Source organism: Rhododendron vialii, chromosome 2a, assembly GCF_030253575.1.
Source record: "Rhododendron vialii isolate Sample 1 chromosome 2a, ASM3025357v1".
Classification (NCBI taxonomy): domain Eukaryota; kingdom Viridiplantae; phylum Streptophyta; class Magnoliopsida; order Ericales; family Ericaceae; genus Rhododendron; species Rhododendron vialii.
In genome coordinates, this window is record NC_080558.1 from 9,894,208 (window position 1) to 9,917,032 (window position 22,825).

The following is a 22,825-nucleotide window of genomic DNA, read 5'->3' on the forward strand; positions in this document are numbered from 1 at the left end:
GAACGACAGCCCCCGAGCCAACACCGGCAGCGCCGACCATCACCACCACCGCCGGAAGCGCCTCAACTCCAGCGCCGGCATCCATTGACGCAACACTTTTCGAAGATCGCCTCCCCCAGGCGCAACTGTTCACCGACGCCAAACCCACCCACCGGCCACCACCTAGGTCTCTCTCTCTCTCTCTCTCTCTCTGCTCCTCCTCAACTTCAATTTCCGCACTCAAACTTGTTCTAACCACAAAAAATTAGGGTTCCATGTAGGGGTGTCAAACGTGCCTGTTGTGTCGTGCCGTGCCATTTTCTTCTGTGCCAACCTGTGCTTCATGTCGTGCCGTACCGTGCCCGTTTACTTCATCGTGCCATGGCGTGTCGTGCCGTACCGTGCCCGTGCCGTGCCGTGGTGGGCCATTTTGCTTTGTCGGGCCGTGCCTTTATAATATCGTGTTGTGTCGTGCCGTGCCCGATTAATTAATCGTGCCGCATAGTGTCGTGCCTTTTTTTGTCGGGTCGTGTCGTGCCGTGCCTTTTTTGTCGGGTTGTGTCGTGTCGTGCCCTTTTTTGTCGTGTCGTATCGTGTCGTGCCTTTTTTTGTCAAGTTGTGTCGTGCCGTGCTTTTTTTGTCGGATCGGGTCGTGCCGTGCTTTTTTTGTCGGATCGGGTCGTGCCGTGCTTTTTTTTTGTCTATTCGTGCCGTGCCTGCCCTTAATTGTGCCATCGTGCCGTACCATGTTGTGCCATCAATTTTCGTATACACATCACCAACCGGTAATCGATTTTCATCTAAAAATAAATCTTCCCAAAAAAAACACATTCCGGTGCGTCAGTGCCTTTAATGTTCTTAAGTTGTATATCATAGTATTCAATATTTTGATCCTAATGAATAATGATTATCCAGTGTCCTACGTGCAAGGTGCATCTCCCTAGAAAACACATGCTCTCACAAATGTATTCTCATTAAGGCACGCCAGTATTGCAGTCCACGACAAGTGAATATATCACCAATTTCAATTTTCGGTTGCCTCCCAGTCCACATGTTTCTTATAGTGCAAAAAATTAACGCTCATGCAATGCAATCAAATAAACAGCTAACAGACTAACAAACTAATAGACTGGAGGGGCTAGGCCGCCACCTCAACTCAGCAAACAGAATATGCGAGGGGTTATGCCACCACCTCGGCTAAGCAATGCAATCAAATAAAACTAACTATACTAACTAAAAACAAATTCAATATTTAGCCTGGCTTTGTTACACCTTAGGTTTGGCATAAAACCAGGTTAGAGGTATCTACCAAGTTAAATACGAGCTACTATCACATAAAGTACTAGAGATTGGGTAGTCAATGACTCACTGTTCACCTTCCGAGAGCGAGAGAGAGAATGGATTCTGGAATGTTGGAAGGGCACTTGCTGGATTGAAAACAGCTACAAAAGCTATCCAAGTACACTATCCCATATGCACACATCGAGTACTGCAATCATACCCAAAAAAAAACCCAACTGTTAAAATAGATCAAACCAACAATTCGATAAAATAAAAAAAATAAAAAAAAAAGAAGGAAAAAAAGAAACATACAAAAGAGAAGGGCTTTGTCCCATCTTACCGGCTTTGGTACGAGGAGTACAAATTCCATCTTACCGGCTTCGAGGAGTATGAGAAGTACAGATCCCATCTTACATATCAAAACAGACGAACGAGAATCAACGGACCAAAACTGTCCTAGAGAGCAATCAGTGTTTGACAATTCATTAAAAATTTCATACCCAATAATTTTCAATGATTCTAACGCCAAAAGTTCACCAACTTACCAATCTTTTAAACCCATAAGGACCCGTAACCAATAGCATCGTTTAACCATAGCAAACGATGAAAAACGAAGCTCTGTACGCTGCCCAGATTTCCAGATTACAGGGCAATCCTCTAAAAATCACTATAAATTGAGTTAATAATACTTTTGAATGATTCCAGTCCCAAAAGTTGCATGAGTGAACGAAGCTTAAGAGCATGTACACCAGCTTAGTTAAAAGAGCATTTTAGTTATTTTAACTAGCAAAATCCCAAAATGTGCACTGTACCAGCCTAGGTAAAAAGAAAGCCATTTTCCATTTTTGAAAAATGCTCAGTACTATTCACCAGGTATCCATTAAAATACTATTTATTTTCTCTCTCCTCCCTTCCCCTCCCTCCTTTTCTCTGTCCTTTTCTCTGGTCCTTTCCTCGGAGGAGTATTATATTTTATTTAATGGGAATAGAGAAAATAGTAGAGAGACTAGTGTAGTGTGAGAGGAAAATAAGGATAGGTAAAGTAAAAAATGTACTTTTTGCTTAGGTATTTTACCTATTATTGATGTACATGCTCTAAAAGGTATGAAGGAACCCTAGTCAAATCTGCACTCTAAGGATGGTTAAACAGGCATTTATCAAAGCAATACGAATCTGTCACGCATCAACGTGACAGATTGACACACCTCCACTCAAACGATCATAACTTTCGGTGTACTAAGAGTTTTAAGGCGATTCCAGTGGCAATACAAAGCTGACTTCAAGACCTCGAAATCGATATAAAGTTTGCATGAATCAGATATCAGACAAGAAAGTTACAGCCATTTGAAATTGGGCGCAAACCAAAAACAAGCAGAAACTGAGACAGATTCGTGACCAAACTTCTAAAATCCAGCATTAATTCAATTCTCAACGGTTTTGAGTGATTCCAGCGGCATTAGAACGGACTTTAAGTCTACTCTATTTCATACGAAGGAACCAAAATTCAATTTTGAGCTTAAGAAGGGGTAAAACCCCAAAAACGAAGACTCTGTTCTGCAGATTCTCGAAAATGGAAGAAACAAGCTCAAACAACGAAACAAGGCACAATCTAGATACATAAATACCGTATAAACGCATAACAAGAGTAAGAAATCCCTACATCAAGGGTTTTGAGCAAAACCCGACCCTTTGACCAAGTCAACCGTAGCCCCATGAGGTCTGATCATGATTTTTCTCGGATGGATAGGAAGTCCGCGCTCCGTATAACAACTTTAAGTCTTGAGCTTTCTTCGGAATCACGCCCTAAGTAGATGAAATCGAGGAGAGAAGTGGAGGGGGGTGTTTTCGGAGGAGGAGGAGAGAGAGAGACGAGAAAGAAGAAGAAAAAAGAGAAAGTAAAGGGAAAGAAAAATGATTTCCCGCGTTCCAAGTTCCAACATATACGGAGTATATCCATATTCACTTATTGTACTTTCACCCCTACACTAATTATTTCTTCACATCAACCCCCTAGTCATATAACCACGACACTATTCGTATTTCCACGTGTCACGCCTTTACTAATAATTACAATACTTCTTTAAAAAAAAAATACAGTCCAAAATTACGGGTCATTACAGCTGCTAGGGCTTTCGCCTCTCATCTCTTTCTATTTATACTAGTGTGTGATCATTTGCAACAGTCACACCATAATCCATATGCACTCAATAAAGAAAAATTCTCATAAAGTCCTATAATGCACCACTTGAGGGCCGCCCGAGTTGTTTTTTGAAAATCGAAACCGTCTACCTTTTATGTGGAAGTGATTATATCATTCGTACAAAAAATGAAGTAAATTGGTTATCGTTATATACTTGATCGCACATAACAAAAAAAAATTCTATTAATAAATCTACGTCCTGATGAAAAGGCTTCCAAAACCTGATAGACCCGAAAATTTGCGAAAGTGATTAAAACACCAAGAACAATGAAATGAACGGTATGGATCATCATACTTGTGTCGCAATCGTGTGGCTAGCGTACATTGGACAATAGCAGAAAATATTGGTTTAGAACCAGATAAGTTAGATGTATAGATTTGAAAGGTAGCTGCAGACTCATTTTTTCGAATATTCGATCTAAACCGTTACGATTTAATATCTTATCAAATTTATCATTCTCCCCAAAATATGTGATAATCGGATGTCGGAAACCACGTGATCAGAACACATTCGGTGCTTCCAAAGCCATTAAAGTCCTATAATGCACCACTTTAGGGCTGCCTAAGCTGTTTTTTGAAAATCGGAACCGTCAACCTTTTATGTGGGACTGTTTATATCATTCGTGCAAAAAATGAAGTAAATTGGTTATCGTTATATACTCGATCGCACATAACAAAAAAACTTCCTATTAATAAATCTACGTCCCGATAAAAGGGTTTCAAAAACCCGATAGACCCGAAAATGTGCGAGAGTGATTAAAACACCAAGAACAACAAAATGAATGGTATGGATCATCATACTTGTGTTGCAATCGTATAGCTAGCGTACAAGAGGCCCGTTTTTATAAAATAAAATTATATAATATATATTACTTGTTCTAATTATAAACACAAACAGATTGTTGGCCTTGTTTGTTTGAGATATGTGTCAAGTCCCCAAGGACTTAGGTTTGAACCCTATAGAGATTCTCTTTTTAAAACCAATTTTTTTTTTAAATTAGTTTTTTTCCTTATTTATTTTCTCTCTCTCTCTCTCTCTCTCTCTCTCTCTCTCTCTCTCTCTCTCTCTATATATATATATATATATATATATATATTTTAAATCTTTATTAGATAATACGCAATATATATCAATATATGTATCGTAATTGGTATATTATCATGTTTGAATTTTGATTTAAAATTTCTTAATCATATAAAATATTTTAAAAGCTTATTTTACTTAAATAAAAGGAAAAGATTAATAATTATTGGATTATCAAAAAATACAAGTAAATTATAATCTGAAATCCCTTGTTTATTTAATAACATATATTTTTTTTGTTTTTCCATGCCTCGTGTCGTGCCGTGCCTGGCTAGAACCGTGTCGTGTCATGTCGTGTTGTGACTCGTGCCGTGCCTGTCTAAGACCGTGTCGTGCCGTCCCGTGCCAAGCCAACTTCCATGTCGTGCCCGTGTCGTTCCCCCTCACTTCCGTGCCCGTACCATGCCGTGTGCCCGTGTCGTGCCGTGCCGTGCCGTGTCTGGCTAGAACCGTGTAGTGCCGTGTCATGACTCGTGCCCCGTCTCACTTCTGTGTCGTGCCTGTGCCGTGCCCATCTAAGACCGTGTCGATCGTGCCAGGCTAACTTCCGTGCTGTGCCCGTGTCGTTCCCACTCACTTCCGTGCCCGTGCCCGTGCCCGTGCCCACTAAGACCGTGCCGTTCTCGTGCCATGTTAGGATTAATTCGTGCCCGTGCCGTGCCTTGCCGCCTTCAAACGTGCCGTGCCCGTGCCGACCCGACCCATTTTACACCTCTAGTTCCATGTTGAGGTGAAATTTGAGATTTTGTTTTTTGTCTTAATTAATTTTCTGTTCTGAAGTTTAGTTGATTAGGTAATGGATTCTCATTCTATTAAGCCAAAAAATTAGTTGATTCTGCTCCGTGAGGTGTGTCTTGATTTGCCATATAGCAATGCTGGAGATGCTTATTTTGTTAACTTTCCAATATGCAAAAATAAGTTGGAACCACTTCGTTTAGTTGTTTAGGTTTTGTAGCAAACATATGCCTTGTGAGACAGACCAATCTTTTTTTGTTTGCTAGATTAAATAATGTTGCTTGTTCTAAATTTCCAACAGAGCCTAAACAAATGCCCTTGGTAGTTCTAAATTTTCAATTATGCATGTTCATGTTTTCCTGGCAGAATTTTTTTCTCCATATGAAGTCATTCAAGATGTCTACTTCCAGACATAAGTGGTTTGAAATGAAATAATGAATTGAATTGAACTGATATAACATCTGTGAGATAATCAAATTGCTCTGCTCGGTGTCTCGAGTCCACTTCTTTGCTGTGAAAGAAAGGAAAAACTAATGAATACTCTTTTTCTTTTTTGCACTGCAAATCTAATGTTGTTTCTGGTGCAATTTTGGCAGGTCATCCACATAGACCCCACCAATGAAGAAGAGTCGCAATTTTAGGAAGAAAATAACGGTCACATTATCGCCATGGCAAGGAATACTTTTGCAGTTAATTGATGAGGACAGAAGTATCATTTTGATGATGCTACTTTTGATACGCCATGGCAAGATCTTATTCGGATGGTTCAACTGAAATATTCAAACACTGGAAGGAAAAACTAATGGCGCTATTTTGTTGTATGGTTCATGGAGGATAAATAATGATAGATGTGTGTATTATTTCGGATGTAAATTGCAGCCTCTTTTTTGTTAATCTGACTCATGCAGATTGAAGCCATTGTGAACCTTTTGCTCATCTGGGTCATGTAAACTATAACCACTATTACTAATAGATGTTTGGTGGCTCTTTTTATTTTGTCAATGTCGATAAATATGATACCTTGGTGGCTCTTTCTTTGATTTGATAAATGTTATGCCTTCGTAAGTTTTGATGGTGTGTCAGCTGACTGTGAAATCCGAAAGACTCAACAGAAATATCCCGGCAATGGAAGAAAAAACTAATAACATTGTGGCTGATTTTGATGTATATATTGTTGATGGATGTAAATTACACCCACCTTGTTGGTAATCTGGGTCATGCAGATTGCACCCATTGTGACTTGATCCTTTTTGCTAGCCTTGGTGGCTCTTTTTGTTAATAGATTTCATGCTTCGTTGGCTCTTTTTGTTTGATCAATGTTGGTACTTACCATGTCAATGAATATACTTACCGCGAATATTGCATGTATTTACTTGAAGCTACACATACTTTACATAGACTTGGGAAGAAAATTCTTGACAACTGAAGCCACTTACCATATCAATGAACATACTTACCATAGATGTATTGACTTCAAACTGGACAAACTTAATGGATAAGGTTGAAGGATATGGTTGAAGTGTTAGTTGGTAGTTCTGAATGGATAAGGTTGAAGAGTTTAAGGTAGGTAAAGAGAAATTTAGTACCATTAATGTCAATATGTATGGTAGGTAAGCAAAACTCCATGTAATGCTAATATGTGTGGTAGGTAAGCAAAACTTCATGCTTATTGCACCTAAGAAGTTGCCAAAAACGTCTAAGTATGTAGTCAGTAGATCCTTTCAGAATGATAAGTAGTAGCAAAAATCGTGACATGATCGCATTAAGAGATAAGAGCCGAAATTTTATTATTTCAAAATAGAGACACTACTCTTCGAAATATTGATATAATTAACTAGAGGTATATATATATACTATCCAAAACCACAATATATTTTCCCAATTTATATACGGTAAGTGATTTTTACTAATTGATAAGTTTGATCATGTTTTGTGGTAAGCATAACCTTATACTATGGTAAGTTTGGTAAGTAAAACTTCAAACTTGTTGCACCTAAGAAGTTGGCAAAAAAATCTGAATATGTAGTAAGTGTATCATTTTCAAAAGGTAAGTACTATCATAAACCGTGGGATATTTACATAATGAAGTAACAACCGAATGTCATGGTGGTAACAATGATATCAGGTATTGTGGTATGTATAGCCTTATTCTATGATAAATATGACATAATTAATGACGGGTAGGTACCCATTTATGTAACGTAACTAATGTATCATAATAAAGGTAGTTAAAAAGGTAACTACCACAATAAATTTAATGTCACTTAGTTCTACTTAATTTGTATTACCTCGTAATTAAAGTATAATACCTTGATGGATAGTAAAACTAAATAATTTATTGAATGAACATTAGAAATCAATAGTTAATGGTTACTCTTACATTAGCCAATTGTAGCATTCACTCATTGATCGCAACCAACACTACTGTTAACTAATACATCTACTAGTGACATGATCACTATTAATTTACATTAACCAATTTATTTTAGTCAATTGTATTAATGCTCAACCATCATTATAGCGTTAATACAATTGGCTAATGACTCTGGCTACTATAGTCAATCATCACTCATTGAATATGACATGATAGTGATCATGTCATCTAGTAATGACATAATCACGATCAACCTACATTAACCAATTCATTTAAGCCAATTGTATTAATGCTCAATTACCGCTATATCATTAATACAATTAAGCAATGACTTTGATTACTATAGTCAATCATCACTTATTGAATATGATCAATCAATTAGCACTTAGTCAAATGATTATGACTAGCTATTATAGTTGATTATAGAGATTAATCGCCACTCTACCACTAATTGAATAGTCTAATGTCAATTATAGATACTAATCGTTATAATATCACGTTAACCGATTGCACAAACTATTTTAAATAAATTATTTAAATATAATTAGGAGATTATTACAATTATATGGTTTATATTTATTATTTTTTAAAAATTTGTTATAAGAAACATATATACACAAAGCAAAATTTTAATGGAATATATTAACAATATTAATTGTAAGTTATTCAAAACAATAAATGAATAATATTTTCTCAATAATATTTGTAAAATACTTTTGAATTAAAAATAATTTAGTGAAATATATTAAAAACATGAATCCAAAATCAAGGCAATATTTTGGCTTAAATATTTAGTTTTGAAAATTTGTTTACAAATTAAATATTATTAAATTAAATTTATATTTTCACCCAATATTTGATAGTCTATTACACAAATGATTATGAAAATGACAAAAAGTAGGGTGAATATGACAAAAAGTGGTGTGAACTTACAAATTTTCAATAATTAAAAAAATTATTGCAAAAATGTACATTTTTCTGCCAAAAATATTTATTTTCCGCCAAACTGGCTACCTAGAGAACAAGTTAGAGAGAGAAAGGGCAAAAACGTTGAAGTGTAGTCTTTTGTTGTGGTAAGTGTCAGCATAAACTATGGTAAGTAGAGTCAGTGTTCATGGTAAGTATAATGACGTTTTTTTTCTAAAAAAAGGCAAAACCACTATACCTTTTGGAGGTGATTTGATTCAACGGCTCAGATTCACCCAAAACCTAATCTAAAGGCCCATATTAAATGGGGGCATCATGCCCCAATATCACATTGGGGCATCATAGAAAAATTGCTGTTGAAGTGGTTGGGTAAATGATGAGTTTTAACTTGGGGTGAGGTCAACTCCAGGTGCCACCACTCCACGTCGCCGGCTCTGAGTTTTCCGGATGAGACTCTTTAGGTGTTTCTACGAACGGAGTACAAAGTAGATAAGTACAAGTATTTGTCAATACGAATAAACCTGACTAAACAATCGATTCGTAAATTAATTGCATCTGCAAAATCAATTCTGGAATCAAATGTTTGATCGAGGACCAAATAATTGCGTCTGCAGAATCCAGTATTTGTTTGATCGAATTGTATGAGTGATTGAGGACTTTGAGTACGAATCTATTTGGCAATTTGGGTCAAATAATAGAAACTACCCACCTCGATTTTTTTACTATTATTCAAACTAAGTTCGTTGACATATCGAATATGGAGTATATATTTCTCTAAAAGATGCATTAGTCTCTCAATTGGTTCTCAACGTCATTACCTCAAACAAGTATTCTATACTCTTAAAGAGAATATTCCTTGATTACATAACTGCTACGCTCTTTCATTTTGAATTAATGAATTCACCATGAATCAAATATCCCAAAATTGGATTCAAGCCTAAAACCAATCAATTATCAGCCGATCGATCTATCATATATTGACCCTACTGAGAAACTTAGTAAATTTTTTTTTATTCTCGTGTAACATTAATTAGTAGACTAACAAGAATGCATGCACATCGAGCAGTGAGCTGTTAATGACATTGGTATAAAATGAGATTTCATCGAAGTTATTAGAAGGAATAATTTGTGCTTGTTCAAATAGGAGGACTTGGTCAGGTACCTTGTCTCTAAGAATATGATTTGTCGGAGCTACTATTGTTTTAAAATTTAACCAGTTTGCATGAGTTATATTGGGTGGTAAAATTATTTTGAAATTTCATCCAGTTTCTTTGAAAAAATATAAAAATATGATTTTTATTTTTTATTTTTCAAAATGATAGGATCACAATTTTATAAGAAAACAAGAAAAACATCGATCAAATAGGGCATCCGTCTCCCTTAAGGGGAGACAGAAGCCACGATGGAGGGATATATTCCCAAGTACAAGAGCGACACCCTCTCACAGCTCTCTAGATCAAGCAATGATCTATTCCATTGCAACCACGCCTGACAAAACAAACTTCAAACGCTACAAAATCAGACCATGGCCGCTTGATATCTGCCAGCACCACAGCTACTCGATTATATATGCTCCTCCGACTGCGACAGAATTACATGAACCAGCTACTTTGAATCACCTTCCAGAACAATGCGATCAATCCCAACTCCTTTGCAAACTGCATTCCTTCCCGCCACCATAGCTTCCCAGAGTAGAGAATCTGAAAGAAAGGAGACATGAATCAACCTAGCCGCTTTGAACTGCTCATTTTGTTTAAGATATTTTTTTAAGTCCTTGTAAAAAATCAGCTCAATTGGATATTAGTAAGAACTTTTTTAGAATTCGTAGGGTGAAATTGAGCATGATTTACCCTATGAAATTTGAAATAGCTAATCTTCAATAAGACAAAAATGGCAATCATTTATCTCCTATGCTGTTTGTTTCTGTTGGCTGTTTATTAAGAAACTAGTGCTAGCCGATCATTGTATGCTTTAAAATTAAATCGTCAACATAATTATAAGGTTATATATAATTGTAACCAAATTTAGTTTGGTTGTTTATCAATCTTGAATGCTGGACTCGTTACTTAGAAGAAGAATAGGACAAAACAAAATCATTTATTCGTCGTCCCTAGCTAACTCCAATTCAATCAGTTCATATAACTTGTACTGTCATATAATCATTTTGTAGGACTTTTAATTTTCTTCTGTTCTCAATCCTCGCTTTTAAGATTTTATTCTTGCTATCGCGAATTTAAGTAGTTTGAGATAATTTTTAATGACGCTTTTATGTTTGCGCTTGCTCTCTTGCTCCCCATTCACACATTCACATTATGCGACTTAGTAAGTCCATTCACTTGTATGCCATGCCAGCCCTGGAACCTGAAAGCTAAAGAGGGCTGGCTTCTCCTTCAACTGATCACAATCTGCAACTTTAAGTCTAGATGTAATTGAAGATACTCCAAAATATTTTTAATAGAAAAGTTTTTGGTTGACCTATCTTTAAATTGTGGGATAACGTTTAGGAATTCAATACCTTGTATGGCTATTTCAACTACAAATATGGATATTCTCTTCCTTCCTTGATCTTACTTCATTTGATTTTTTACAGATTTAAAATTTTAAAGGCCAAATGAAGGTTAAAAAAGAAGCCAAAAACGTTTGAAACAAAGGATAAAATGGAAACCTACTATCTCCTTTAAATTTGACAAATCTGGCAAAAGAATGTGATTGTCTACTATCTCTTAAATAATCTACTAATTAGGATATATTAAAATTTTTAATTGCCTAGACTCCATAATTTAATGTATTTTCAAAGGAAAGCATATACATATAGATGTTCGAATAGTTAGTAGCTAGAAAGTAGTAATTAAATAATCAAAATTTAGAGTGTAGAATAATCAACTACTACATCGAATATCCATCAATCAACCATGCACGTTCATGGTAAGAGCATCCACAATGTAATAATCAAAACTAAAAGGTTGCTAAAAGTAGCAATGTTTGCTCAAAAAAGTGCTCACATTGTAATAACCAAACTTAGCAACCTCATCAAATTTTGACCTTTGAATAACCAAACTTAACAACTTTTACCAATAACTAAAACTCAATAACCAAACCCAATAACCAAATTCAAAACTAAAAAATTAAAAAAACACCTCACATTAGAATCGTCTCATCGAGACGAATAATTTGGTGTGGTCGGGTGCGTGATTGGAACTCGTTTGCAATTGGACATAGATGCATTGCGTATTGTGGAGGATTTTTTTTATAGGGATACAAAAATAACCAATGTGGAAATCAAGTTTGTTAGGTTTGATTATGAACTAAATGAATAATCAAATGCTGACGTGACACATTTTGGTTATCGATTTTGATTATTCCCATTGCGGATGCTCTAAGTACTGAATCTCATGGGCGGATTGTCATAGTAATCATGTTGAGGTTTTAATTGGTAGGCTTTCGCTTTCGATCTACAAACTGTTGCTTTGGAAATTTGATCAGTTGTTGCATTGCAATTTATCATTTCACTTTATTTTGTTGGAACTAACGCATTGGATATTGACCAAAAAAAAAAATGCACAATTTAGTGGTGCAGGTTCTTGATACAATAAAATTGTAATATATCCATGTTTTGAAGTGAAATTTTCTCCTTTACTATCTGTAGATTTTGTCACGGGTCGATTTGGTGGTTTGGCAGTTCTTTTTTCACATCCTTAGCCTATGAAATCAATGGCTGAGATTAAAACACTATCTCTTCCTACTCTCAATCTCCTCATAGGATCCCTCCCTCGATCTCCCCTTCCCCACAACTCTATCCCCATCTCTCTGTAACAGACAAACTCCGTGGCCCCTCAAACTCAAACTGAGGCACCTCTATCTCCGGCGATGACTTTCCTCTCCGCCGACTCTCCTCCTCGGCACACCCATCTCCAGCGAGGGTCCTTTTCGGGAACGCATCTCCAGCGATCCCAATATACTCTCTCTCTTCCTCCCATCTCCGCTCCTCCATCCCCGCTCCTCCATCCCTTTCTCTCTTCCACGCACGAATACACAGAGGCAATGGACATCGAATCAGGTGCTCCGGACATTATAACCTTGTTTTTCCCCTCTCTCCCTCTCTCTCTTTGACGGCCTACGATCTGCCCATACTACCTCCACATCGTCTTGATTCCAAAACACTATGCACTGATGAAGGATTGAAGGAACTGCCATGCAAGCATGGATCCAATCTCTCCCCAACAAAACATTGTAAGACGCCCGAGAATTGATCACAAAGAAAAGAGTGGTGAGCATCTTGGACCCAACTATCAACTTCCTGATCAAAATGCCTTGGCAAGCCGTCACACCTCCCGTGAAGTTAGTAAGGTTTGCACTGGAAGCAATAAGGTCTTGATCGATCTTTCCCAATCTATGCATCATAGATTTGGGGATTAGGTTAGCAGCCGAACCATTATCTACCTACAAACGGTTGATAGGCATCCCATCCAAACAGCCTGAGATATAAAAAGGCTTAACATGGTTGGCAGCCTTTGGAGTTGGTTTCTCAAAAATTGCACAAGCGGCTTTCTGGACGTGCTCTTTCTCAACATGTTCCTTCAGAATGATCATCGATGAGACAATTTCAACAGGCCTGGATGATTGCCCCATAATCTGTGTTGTCTCCCCTATCTCCACAACGTCGCTTTCCATGACGGAAACTTGGTGCTCCTTGGCCATGGCCTCCTCTGGTAGAATAAAAACCATGTTACAAGGTTTTGAAAAGCTTTAAACAGGCTTAAATTCCTTAGCCAAAGGATTCAGGCCTTTCTTGCCCCCTGAGGCCGACTAAACGCCTAAGCTTAGGTCAGAAGTAGTGGCCATCGAATCAGTCTTCCGAAGGATTCTCACCTGGTGTGGAGGCTCAGTCGGAGCTTCCTCCACCACTCTCTTTTAGGGTTTGCATTCCCTTCCAGGCTTGGAAAACTCATCTCCCTTTGAATAGGAAGAGCTCCGATATACAGGCACCTTCTCCTTGCCCTTCTGGTTGCTCATGAACTCTACTGCTTTGTGAAAGTCCACCTCCATTTTGCCTCCTCCTTGCCCTTCTGGTTGCTCATGAACTCTACTGCTTCATGAAAGTCCACCTCCATTTTGCCTTCTCCTTGCCCTTCTGGTTGCTCATGAACTCTACTGCTTCGTGAAAGTCCACCTCCATTTTCCCTTGCTTCAAAGGTTCTAGGTTTTTTAAGGGATCCTCCTTTTGGCATAATACCAAGCCTGTTTCCCCTTGAGCCTTCCTGGCCGCCTGCCTAAACCTTTGGTAACACCGCTACTGCGATCTGGACAAAGGTGGCCTTTCCATGGGGAACTTATGATGTTCTGCCCTAAACCATTCATTTGGCAGAGTGTTTTTAGGCTTCACAATCCTAGGCCTCCTTTCTACTGAGGGGATGCCTCAAATTCACCATTGCGTCTTCTATCATCAACCTGGTATGATTGGAGGCGGGAAAAGATGGATGGACGTCTGTGAGTTTCCTACCTTCGATGTTACGGCCTAGGTTTTTTTTATTTATTTAAATAGTTATATAGCCGTTATTAATTAGCGTTATGATTGGGTCCCAACTAATTAATTTGTGCGTGCTATGGATATTGTTGACACGATTATACTATTTGGGGTATGAAATTGATTTTGGGTAAACTAGTGGTACTGGATGGTAATTTTATAAATTGTGTTACGTTCTATCTTATTCTAATTAGTTATAATATAGGAAGTAGTGGGTAGTTTTACAAAGTTAAGAGATATTTTCACGGTATAGGGTTTTATTTGGGCAGAGCATCAGACGTTCAGAGAGAGAGAGAGAGAGAGAGAGAGAGAGAGAGAGCCGCAGTCAAGGTTTTGCGTGGTGGAAGATTGCTGAAGTGGTTTGTTCCTTTTCCTTCTTGTTCTCTTTTCCTTCTCTTCCTCTTCCACGTCACAATAGTTTAAGGGTTTCAACTAGAAAACAACTTGGTTTTTTTTGATGGTGTAAAGTGTAGAGACCCGTATTTTTTCCAAAAATGGTTTAATGGTTTTGTAAATGCTAGAATACCGAGTAATGGGAAAATTGTGAGTTTATTTGATTTGGGGCTTAAATGATAGGATTGAATCTTGAGGGAGTGTAAGTGTAATTGGGTTGGGTGCTAATATAAAAGGGGTGTTGGTGTTGTAGGAGATCAAAAATCTCCATTATCTCTCTCTCCCTAGCCGACCCTCTCTCTCTCCTTCGGCTCTCTCTCTCTCTTTAGCCCCATCACACAAAACCTCACTCCCAAACTCAAAACCCATGGTTATCAACCTCCGCTCCACCTTCTAGACGTGATTTCAAGCCTGTGATTCGTTGGGTAGAGTTCGGAGAGGAGTATTCATGGAGGATTTCAAGTTTTAAAGCTAGGGCTCGCTAGTGGATCTTGGGTTTCGGCCTTGTAAGCTTGAGGTAGGGATTTCTTACTCTCTCTATGTGTTTATGGGCTGATTATGTGCCTTGATCGTGCTTGGCTTGTTGTTTGTTGTTGAAATTTCGTTGTTGAAAAGCTGAAAATCTGCAGAAAAACTCCGGGGTATTGATACCCCAAAACGGGGTATTGATACCCCAGCCTTTTCTGGACAGCAGCCGTCTAGGTATCAATACCTCATATTGGGGTATTGATACCCCCCCTGTTTTCTGGATAGTTTTGACATGTCTTGCTCTTCTCATACTCGTTTGAACCCTGATCACTTTTAGCACTCTTTAAACACTTTTGAATTGCTTCTAAACTTGATCGTTTGTACCTCGAGGATTCATTGACCAATCGATCTCCTTAGACTCTCGCCATAACTTAGAAAGGTGTAGAAATAAGTGATTAGGGTATTCGTACATTATTTATGCTTTTGGTTGATAGAAGTGGATATCATGGCATGTCTCAATGAAAGATATAGACTTATTAAGTGTTATGGCGTGACGTAGTGATTGGTGGATTGGTGGACATACCATGGAGTCGTTATCAAATATTGTAAGCTATAGGTATGACGTGGGCACTTGGTTGGTCGATAGGGGTTTGCCTAGTAGTCCAAAAGGGAAGAGGGTAACTTGTATCTTCGTGCTTCATTTTGCTTGATCATTCTCGGTTCATTTGGTATTCGTTCTATAGATTCTCATTTAGAGCCTAGCGAGTGGCGTGTAGGGGAGCCGTTGTGGAATTGGTACGTGACGTAGGGCGTCGTGCTAAACTTTGAGAGATAACGTGACCAAATGCGTTTAATGATGTACAAAGGGACATGTTTATGAGTTTATAATACATTGAATGATGATGAATGAAAGCTTGTGACCTTAGGAAGTGTTGTCTCCTTGTATCGGATAGTTAATGCTTATATGTTTATGTGAGTTGTGAATTTTGAATTGAGGGTCCTGCAACGCAAGGTGTGGTAATGCAGAGACTCTAGAGGGCCCGTTACGCAAGGTGTGGTAAGACGGAAACCCGGGTAGAAAGAGAGTTCACTGTCACGCATGGGGTGGTAACACAGTTGAATTTCTCATAAAATGAAGAATGTTGAAGTTGATGTCAGAAGTATACGTTGTTACTTGAACTGTTTGCTACTTGAGATGATGACCGTTAAAGAAAGAGATAAACAACTGACTCTACTAAAGATTTGAAAAGAGAAGAACTTGTTCTTTTTGAAAAAGGATTTTCATTAAAATCTTTCGGTATTCCTAAGCGAATCAACGGTTCCGGTATTTGAGCACAAATCAACGGATTCCGGTATTCAAGCGAATCAACGGAGCTTGACTCGTGAAGGTCAAGAGTTTTCTCAAAGTTATTTTGGCAATCAAAAGGAAACGTTTTCTTTTTATAAAAGAAGCCTGTTGATAAATGGTAAGAAATGAGGAAGTTAATGGTGGCATTCATTTGAGGAGTCTTAATTTTAGTTCAAGAAACTGTTGGTGGTTATTTAGATTGATATATGTTTAATGCTGCTCCTAGTTAGTGCACGAATGGCTAGGGATATCCATAAGACGTATTAAACTCCTTAGTCGTTGTTCGTCGGTTCATTAGGGATATTTATAAGGTGTATTGAACTCCATAGTCGTCGTCTGTTGGTTCAGAGTGGTACCCTTGTATCTTTGTTCGTTTATTGAAAACCATTCATTCCCTTCGCATGTTTCATCGCATTTACATATAGCTTGAGTATAGAAGTTTCTACTGGGCTAGTGTAGCTCAACCTATCATTTTCAGGTGTATCTCAAGGACCTGGATGCGGAGTGCATGGTGTGCCTGCTTGATCCCATCTATTTTGAAAGACGTCTTTGTGAAGTGATTCTATCATCTTTTGGGTGATCTCTTTGGAAAATGAAAATGTAGAATTCATTTGAAATCTTTTAACTTCAGATATTATGTAACCTCTTAAATTTACTGTCTTTAACTAACTATGGAATTTGGGCCGTAGTGCCAATGTTGTGAATCTTTAAACTTGGGAATTTGGTTTGTAAATGATCATTTGGAACTCTCTCTCTTTTGGGTATTATCTATACTATGCGGGGATTATTCAATGAAATGGATTATTTATTTATGTTACAAATCGAGGGCGTGACATAAAGATCGGTGGAGTTAATAAAGGAAAAACAGATGGGTTTTGTTCGTTTCTTTTTAATGCTAATGGACAATGGAGTTTGGAGTTGGTTTAATTTATTCGGTGTGTACGAGGGTGATGATTTGCTGTAGTGGGGATAGGTGTTTTGCCTTGTTTTGCTTAGGGAGTATATAGAATCTAGTTGTATTATAAGGGTTTGTCTTGGAGTAATATTGGTCTATGGGCAGAAGTGTTGAGCTTTTTAGTACTAGGTTAGGAAAGTATTATTTCTAGGTAGTTCCTTATTGTTGTCGATAAGGTGATATAGTTAATGATAATTTTGTATATGATTATTTTGTTCAGGTTAGCATCGTTTGTTGTCATTCGAGTTATATTACTTTTGGACTCAGGTGAGTAGTTAAGTATGTTATGTACTTGCGAACTTCCCCGTATCCCTTAAATTATTGTTTTAGAAAATTAATGATTAAAATTGGGAACAAGTATTTATTTTATTTGGTTCTTGAAATTGGCATGCGGATTGGTGAAACTATTTAATGTTCGGATAATCTTTTGGTGAGAACTTTATGGATATTGTTGGGAACATATTTTGGAAGTCTAGGGAAATTAATCCTCTGTGTGCGGGTGACTCTGGCCATTAGGGAAGAGACCGGATTAAGCCGGTGACCCTAATGCTCAACGATTGTTATTGACCGAATCATTCTTAGGGAAAAGTTCAACGGGCTGCCTACTCGTGGTGACTCTAAGTTTTGATATTGGATCCAATTATGAGACATTTATTCACTGGCATTTGGTTCTATCGATATTGGTTGTGGTTCCCCATTGTTGTTGGAGATTGGTTTGTGATCACCATTGAGATTTATTGGTAAATGTTTTATGGCCAAATTTGTTGGTTTAATGCACACCTTCGTATGCCAAAATATGTTATCGTGATAATCTATTTTTAGCCATGTTTTAGAACTGTATTATTATACATGCTTTACTACTTACTGAGCTCGTCAGCTGACGGATTTATTCCAACTTCATTTTCAGGCAAGTTGGGCAGTTAGGAGGACTCTGGCAGCATCTCGGGGATTTCATTTGTTGACCTCCTTAGGGTGTCTCATTTTTTTATTTTTTTTGTTTTAATAATCGCTTCCGCATTCGAAACATTTGTCAAAAAATGGATTTTTTTTATTATGGTTGGATCAGTGGATGTTGGTTGTTTCATGGGATGTTTGTGCCCCATGCTTTTTGTTGAACTTAAATGGTTGGAGTTGTTTTTAATAAAAAAAAAGTGGTTGGCTGTTTAGTAGTTCTTTGCTTTAGAATTTAATTAAATTCCTTTTTAGGCTGCATGTTCTACGAGTTTTGGTCTTGTGGTTCATGGCAGCTCACTTCTCATTTTGGGGTGTGACAATTGTGGTATCAGAGCCAGGTTTAAAAAAAATAAAAAATTCTGCATTCATTTCTTATCATTTTCATCTAGTGGAGGTCCGAGTCCCCAGAGTCCTAGTGCCATTTGTAAGTACCTTTGTTATTTGATGTGCATCGGTACCGCATAGTATTATTGAGATAATAGTCTTTCGCTCGGAACTTTCTTTTTCTATAGACTTGGGATAGGGTATTGGTAGAGAATGTGGCATATGTAATTTTATTCGTTATTTGGATAGTCATGCTTGTTTTACAAGTACGTTGGTGGCGTAATGTAGTTGGAGTATGATATTGAATCTTAAGAAGTATTGGTGGTAGTACAGTTGGAAATTGATTTGAAGAATGTAACTTAGAGGATTGCTTCAATTTGGTATTGACGATGGGCTAGCTTAATTGTGTGAGGGTGTGCCAAGAGTTTCTTACTTGTAGTACTCGGTACGTCCCGGATAGTCTTGAATTGTTGTTGTTTGATCGGTCCTTTGTCCCTATGGTTGAGATCCTAGTAGAGATTTGGCTATGTTCTATTATGAGAGGTCAATAATTAAGCTTGTTTGAGGAACTACCCCATGAATTCCTTCATGGTTATTAGGTGAATACCCTATGAACTCGTTGATGGTTAGGATTTCTATGATTCGTCGTTTCAAAAAAAAAAAAAACCTTACGACTAGTGGGTATAGAGTGGGAGTAGTCGACTTTTGAAAGTGGATTTTTCTAACCATAGTATTAATTTTTTTTTTTTTTTTTTGGTTGTGAGAATTTGACAGTAAATAGATAGGCTTTGGCAAGGGTATGATTGCTTTATTAGTATTGGCATGCATTGGGCTATGACTATACATGTGACTGCTTGGGTTGGTTAGAGTCTAAGGAAAGGGATTGTTACAGTATGTTTGGTGATTAGACATTGAGAATTTGGAGTGCACTGATGGTTATTTGAAATTTTAATGCATTACGGTATCGCTGTCATGAAATTATGAGAAGGTTGGGAGAGAGAAAATTTGATTGGATAAACTTATGAGATTAGAGTTGTTATTGTGCCGTAGAAGTAAATATGGAGTGTTCCCGACTTGATCATTAGTAGTTTTGGGGTTCTCAATTTATTTGTTGCGAAAGGTTAAAACTCTTACTTTTGGGGATAATTTAGAGACGTGGTTTTGCAATTACAAGGGAATATTCTGTGGTGTTAAATTTTGGGTTAGTACATGGAGTTGGTCTTCAAGTTGCAAGTTGAATGTTAGGATCTTTACACTACAACAAAGATAGGCTTTTATAGCATTATCTAATAGCGTTTTTTTAAAAATGCTATGAAAGAAAACAAATTATAGCGTTCAGTAATAATGGAGCGGAGGAAAAGCTCCCGCCTTAAATACTATAGCGTTTCTAGAGTATACAATAGCGTTCCCTAAAAACTCCTTCAGATAGGTGCCCTAAATCGCACACCCAGTACTCCCAAAAATTTCAATCTTTCGTCCAAAATCATAGGCGCGAATATAGATCTTCTTGGTCGGCTTTGAAACCCTAGAAATTGCCTGAGTTCTTTCGTTGTATCGGAACAGGTGAGTTTCGATCAAGCTGGATCAAGCTTCTCCTGGTGACACCATATCGGGTGAGGAGATCTTCAGGCCCAAGTGCGTTGATCAGTTCCACACCCTCGACAAAGGCGTTGGACACAAACAAGGTCTTTCTCTCTCTCTCTCTCTCTGAAAAACTTCATCTCCCCCTTTCCCCCTTCCTCCTACTCTCGTCCTTCTCCTCTGTTTGTGTGTGTGTGCGCGTGTGTCACGACACAAGAAAACGAGGATGTAAGCAGTCTCCGCCAACGAGGGAGTGAAGTTTCCAGAAATTAAGCCTAATTTCATAGAACCCACGAGTAGCAACAGCACGCGACAGATGCGGCAACCTGGTTGCTACTCTCTCTCTCTCTCTCTCTTGCTATACATATCTGGGAAATCTATAAATCCCAATTTCAAAAAACTCTAGATTTTTTCTAGAAAAGAAACCAGATTTGAAAACCCTCAATTGTTTCCAGATATTAAGCCCGAAGTGTAAACCCTAGCTTTCTTATCCAGCCCTTAATAAACTCCTAGTGAGTGTGTGTGTGAGTGTGTGTGTGTGTGTATATATATATATGGCTTGGATTTCATTATGTGCTTGATTATTTATGATTTCACAGAGAAGAATTGATACCTTGACTGGTTGAGAGTGTTCTGCTCTAGTTCCATTCAATAGAATGTCAAACATCATACATTGGGTTCCTCTTGATCAAGTTTTTTGTCACTTTAATGGGTATAGGCAGTTGGATGGCTTCATATTTTTCTCAGTTTTCAAACTGAAAATAGAGTTGATACTACGTGAGTAAGGTCTGCTTCCTTTTTATCCCTTTAATGGGTTTTAAAGTTTAGTACTCATTTTGTTAGCTATATGAGCAATGGGTGTTTAATACTGCTTCTTGTTTATCCCTTGAAAGTTAACTTGCATTCTAGTGGATGCAACTGTACTCTGTGGACTTAGAGAAAACCACGGTAGAAAATGATATGAAGAATGCTTGGGGTCAACTCCATTCCTGTGACATAGCTGTTTATAAGACATCTTCTTTGGAATTCACTTCTACCACTCCTGAGGGGTATGCGTCTGTTGACAAATTGAAACGAAAACTTTCTTTCTATTGTGTACACATGGTTGAGTTATGTGATGATAGATAACTGCATTACTCTTATGCTTCTGTTGTGTACATATGGCTGCTTCCGTATATTGTTATTTGCGATCAATGCTGCACTGATACTGCTCTGAATATGACTTGTATTTCTTTACTCCCTTTTATACATATCATATTTATGCCTGATTATTTGGTTGCTCCATAGTGTTGATTATGGCCAAATCAATAGTATTGCTAATCAGTTGAATTTGGTTACTGCATCTACTGATGATGAGGATTTGATTCTTGCTGCTCTCAATGTCTTACCGTCTGAATATGACCGTGTTAAAACCACAGTTAGGTCTCACTTAGGTACTATTACAATGGAACAAGTTTCTGCTTTATTATGTTCTGATGCTATCCCTATTGAATCAAAGGTTAAACAGCCCTCTTCAGACCTTAATATGGCATATACGGTTGCTCGTGGAGGTTTTTCTCTTGGTTTCTGTACTAGAGGTGGTGGTTTCTCTAATACCTCTAGGGAAAGAGGAATTGGTTCCAATAATAACAATAACAGAAGGGGTAGATTCTCTCCTTCTCCTGGTCGTGGAAGTTTTCGTGGAGGTGCTCACTCTACCTTTGGTGGTCCTCATCCACCTTTTGGTTCACCAAGCTCTAGTTTTGGTGGGGGTTTTCAAGGTCCTGTTATTTGTCAAATCTGCAACAAACCGAATCATTCTGCTTTAGAATGTCGATATCTTTTGAATACTAGCTTTTATCCTCTTATTCACCAAGAGCTTTTTGTTGCTTCTTCTACTTCTCCTGGTTGCTCTTGGATTCCTTCCGGACTGTCTACACGACTGCCTAATTGGTATCTTGATTCAGCTGCCACAAATCATGTTAACAATGATGCTCAAAATCTGCATTATTATCAACCATACTCAGGTTTTGATCAAGTAACAGTTGGCAATGGGGCTTCTCTTCCAATACAGCATACTGGTAAGGGTTTGGTACCCACTCCAAATTATTCTTTCCAGCTCAACATGGTGCTTCATATTCCATTTTAACTCTTTCCACGCTGGTCAGAGTCTATGTGACGAGCTTGGAATTCCTTATAACAGAAATAAGGTCCACCCTGCTGCCCTGGCAACTAAAAAGTACGGCATTTCTAAAGTGGATCTCTTCAAGGCTTGTTTAACTCGGGAGTGGCTACTGATGAAACGCAACTCGTGTGTGTACATATTCAAGACTACCCAGATCACGATTATGTCAATAATTGCCTTCACTGTTTTCTTAAGAACGGAGATGAAATTCGGTCAACTAATGGATGGGAGTAAATTTTACGGTGCACTGCTTTTCAGTCTCATTAACGTGATGTTTAATGGGATGACGGAGCTTCACTTGACCTGTATGAGGCTTCCTGTGTTCTTTAAACAGAGGGATTCCCTGTTTTTCCCCGCATGGGCTTTTGCACTACCAATTTGGCTTCTCCGAATTCCCTTATCTCTGATGGAATCATGGATATGGATCATTCTCACATACTACACTATTGGGTTTGATCCTGCTGCTAGTAGGTAATATTTCCCTTTTTCCCTTGGAGTTTAATACCTGAACATAAATCATTAGTTTTTTTTTTT

At 37.9% G+C, this 22,825-nt stretch overlaps 1 protein-coding gene across 1 annotated transcript; it reads left to right on the top strand.

Annotated features, from left to right (window-relative positions):
• The first annotated feature begins 21,765 nt into the window (after positions 1-21,765).
• Positions 21,766-22,766, top strand: LOC131317101 (pleiotropic drug resistance protein 2-like). Its single transcript, XM_058346677.1, has 2 exons — positions 21,766-22,187; positions 22,275-22,766. The coding sequence occupies exons 1-2, from the start codon at positions 22,158-22,160 to the stop codon at positions 22,764-22,766; spliced, it is 522 nt and encodes a 173-aa protein (XP_058202660.1). The 5' UTR covers positions 21,766-22,157.
• Positions 22,767-22,825: the final 59 nt, after the last annotated feature.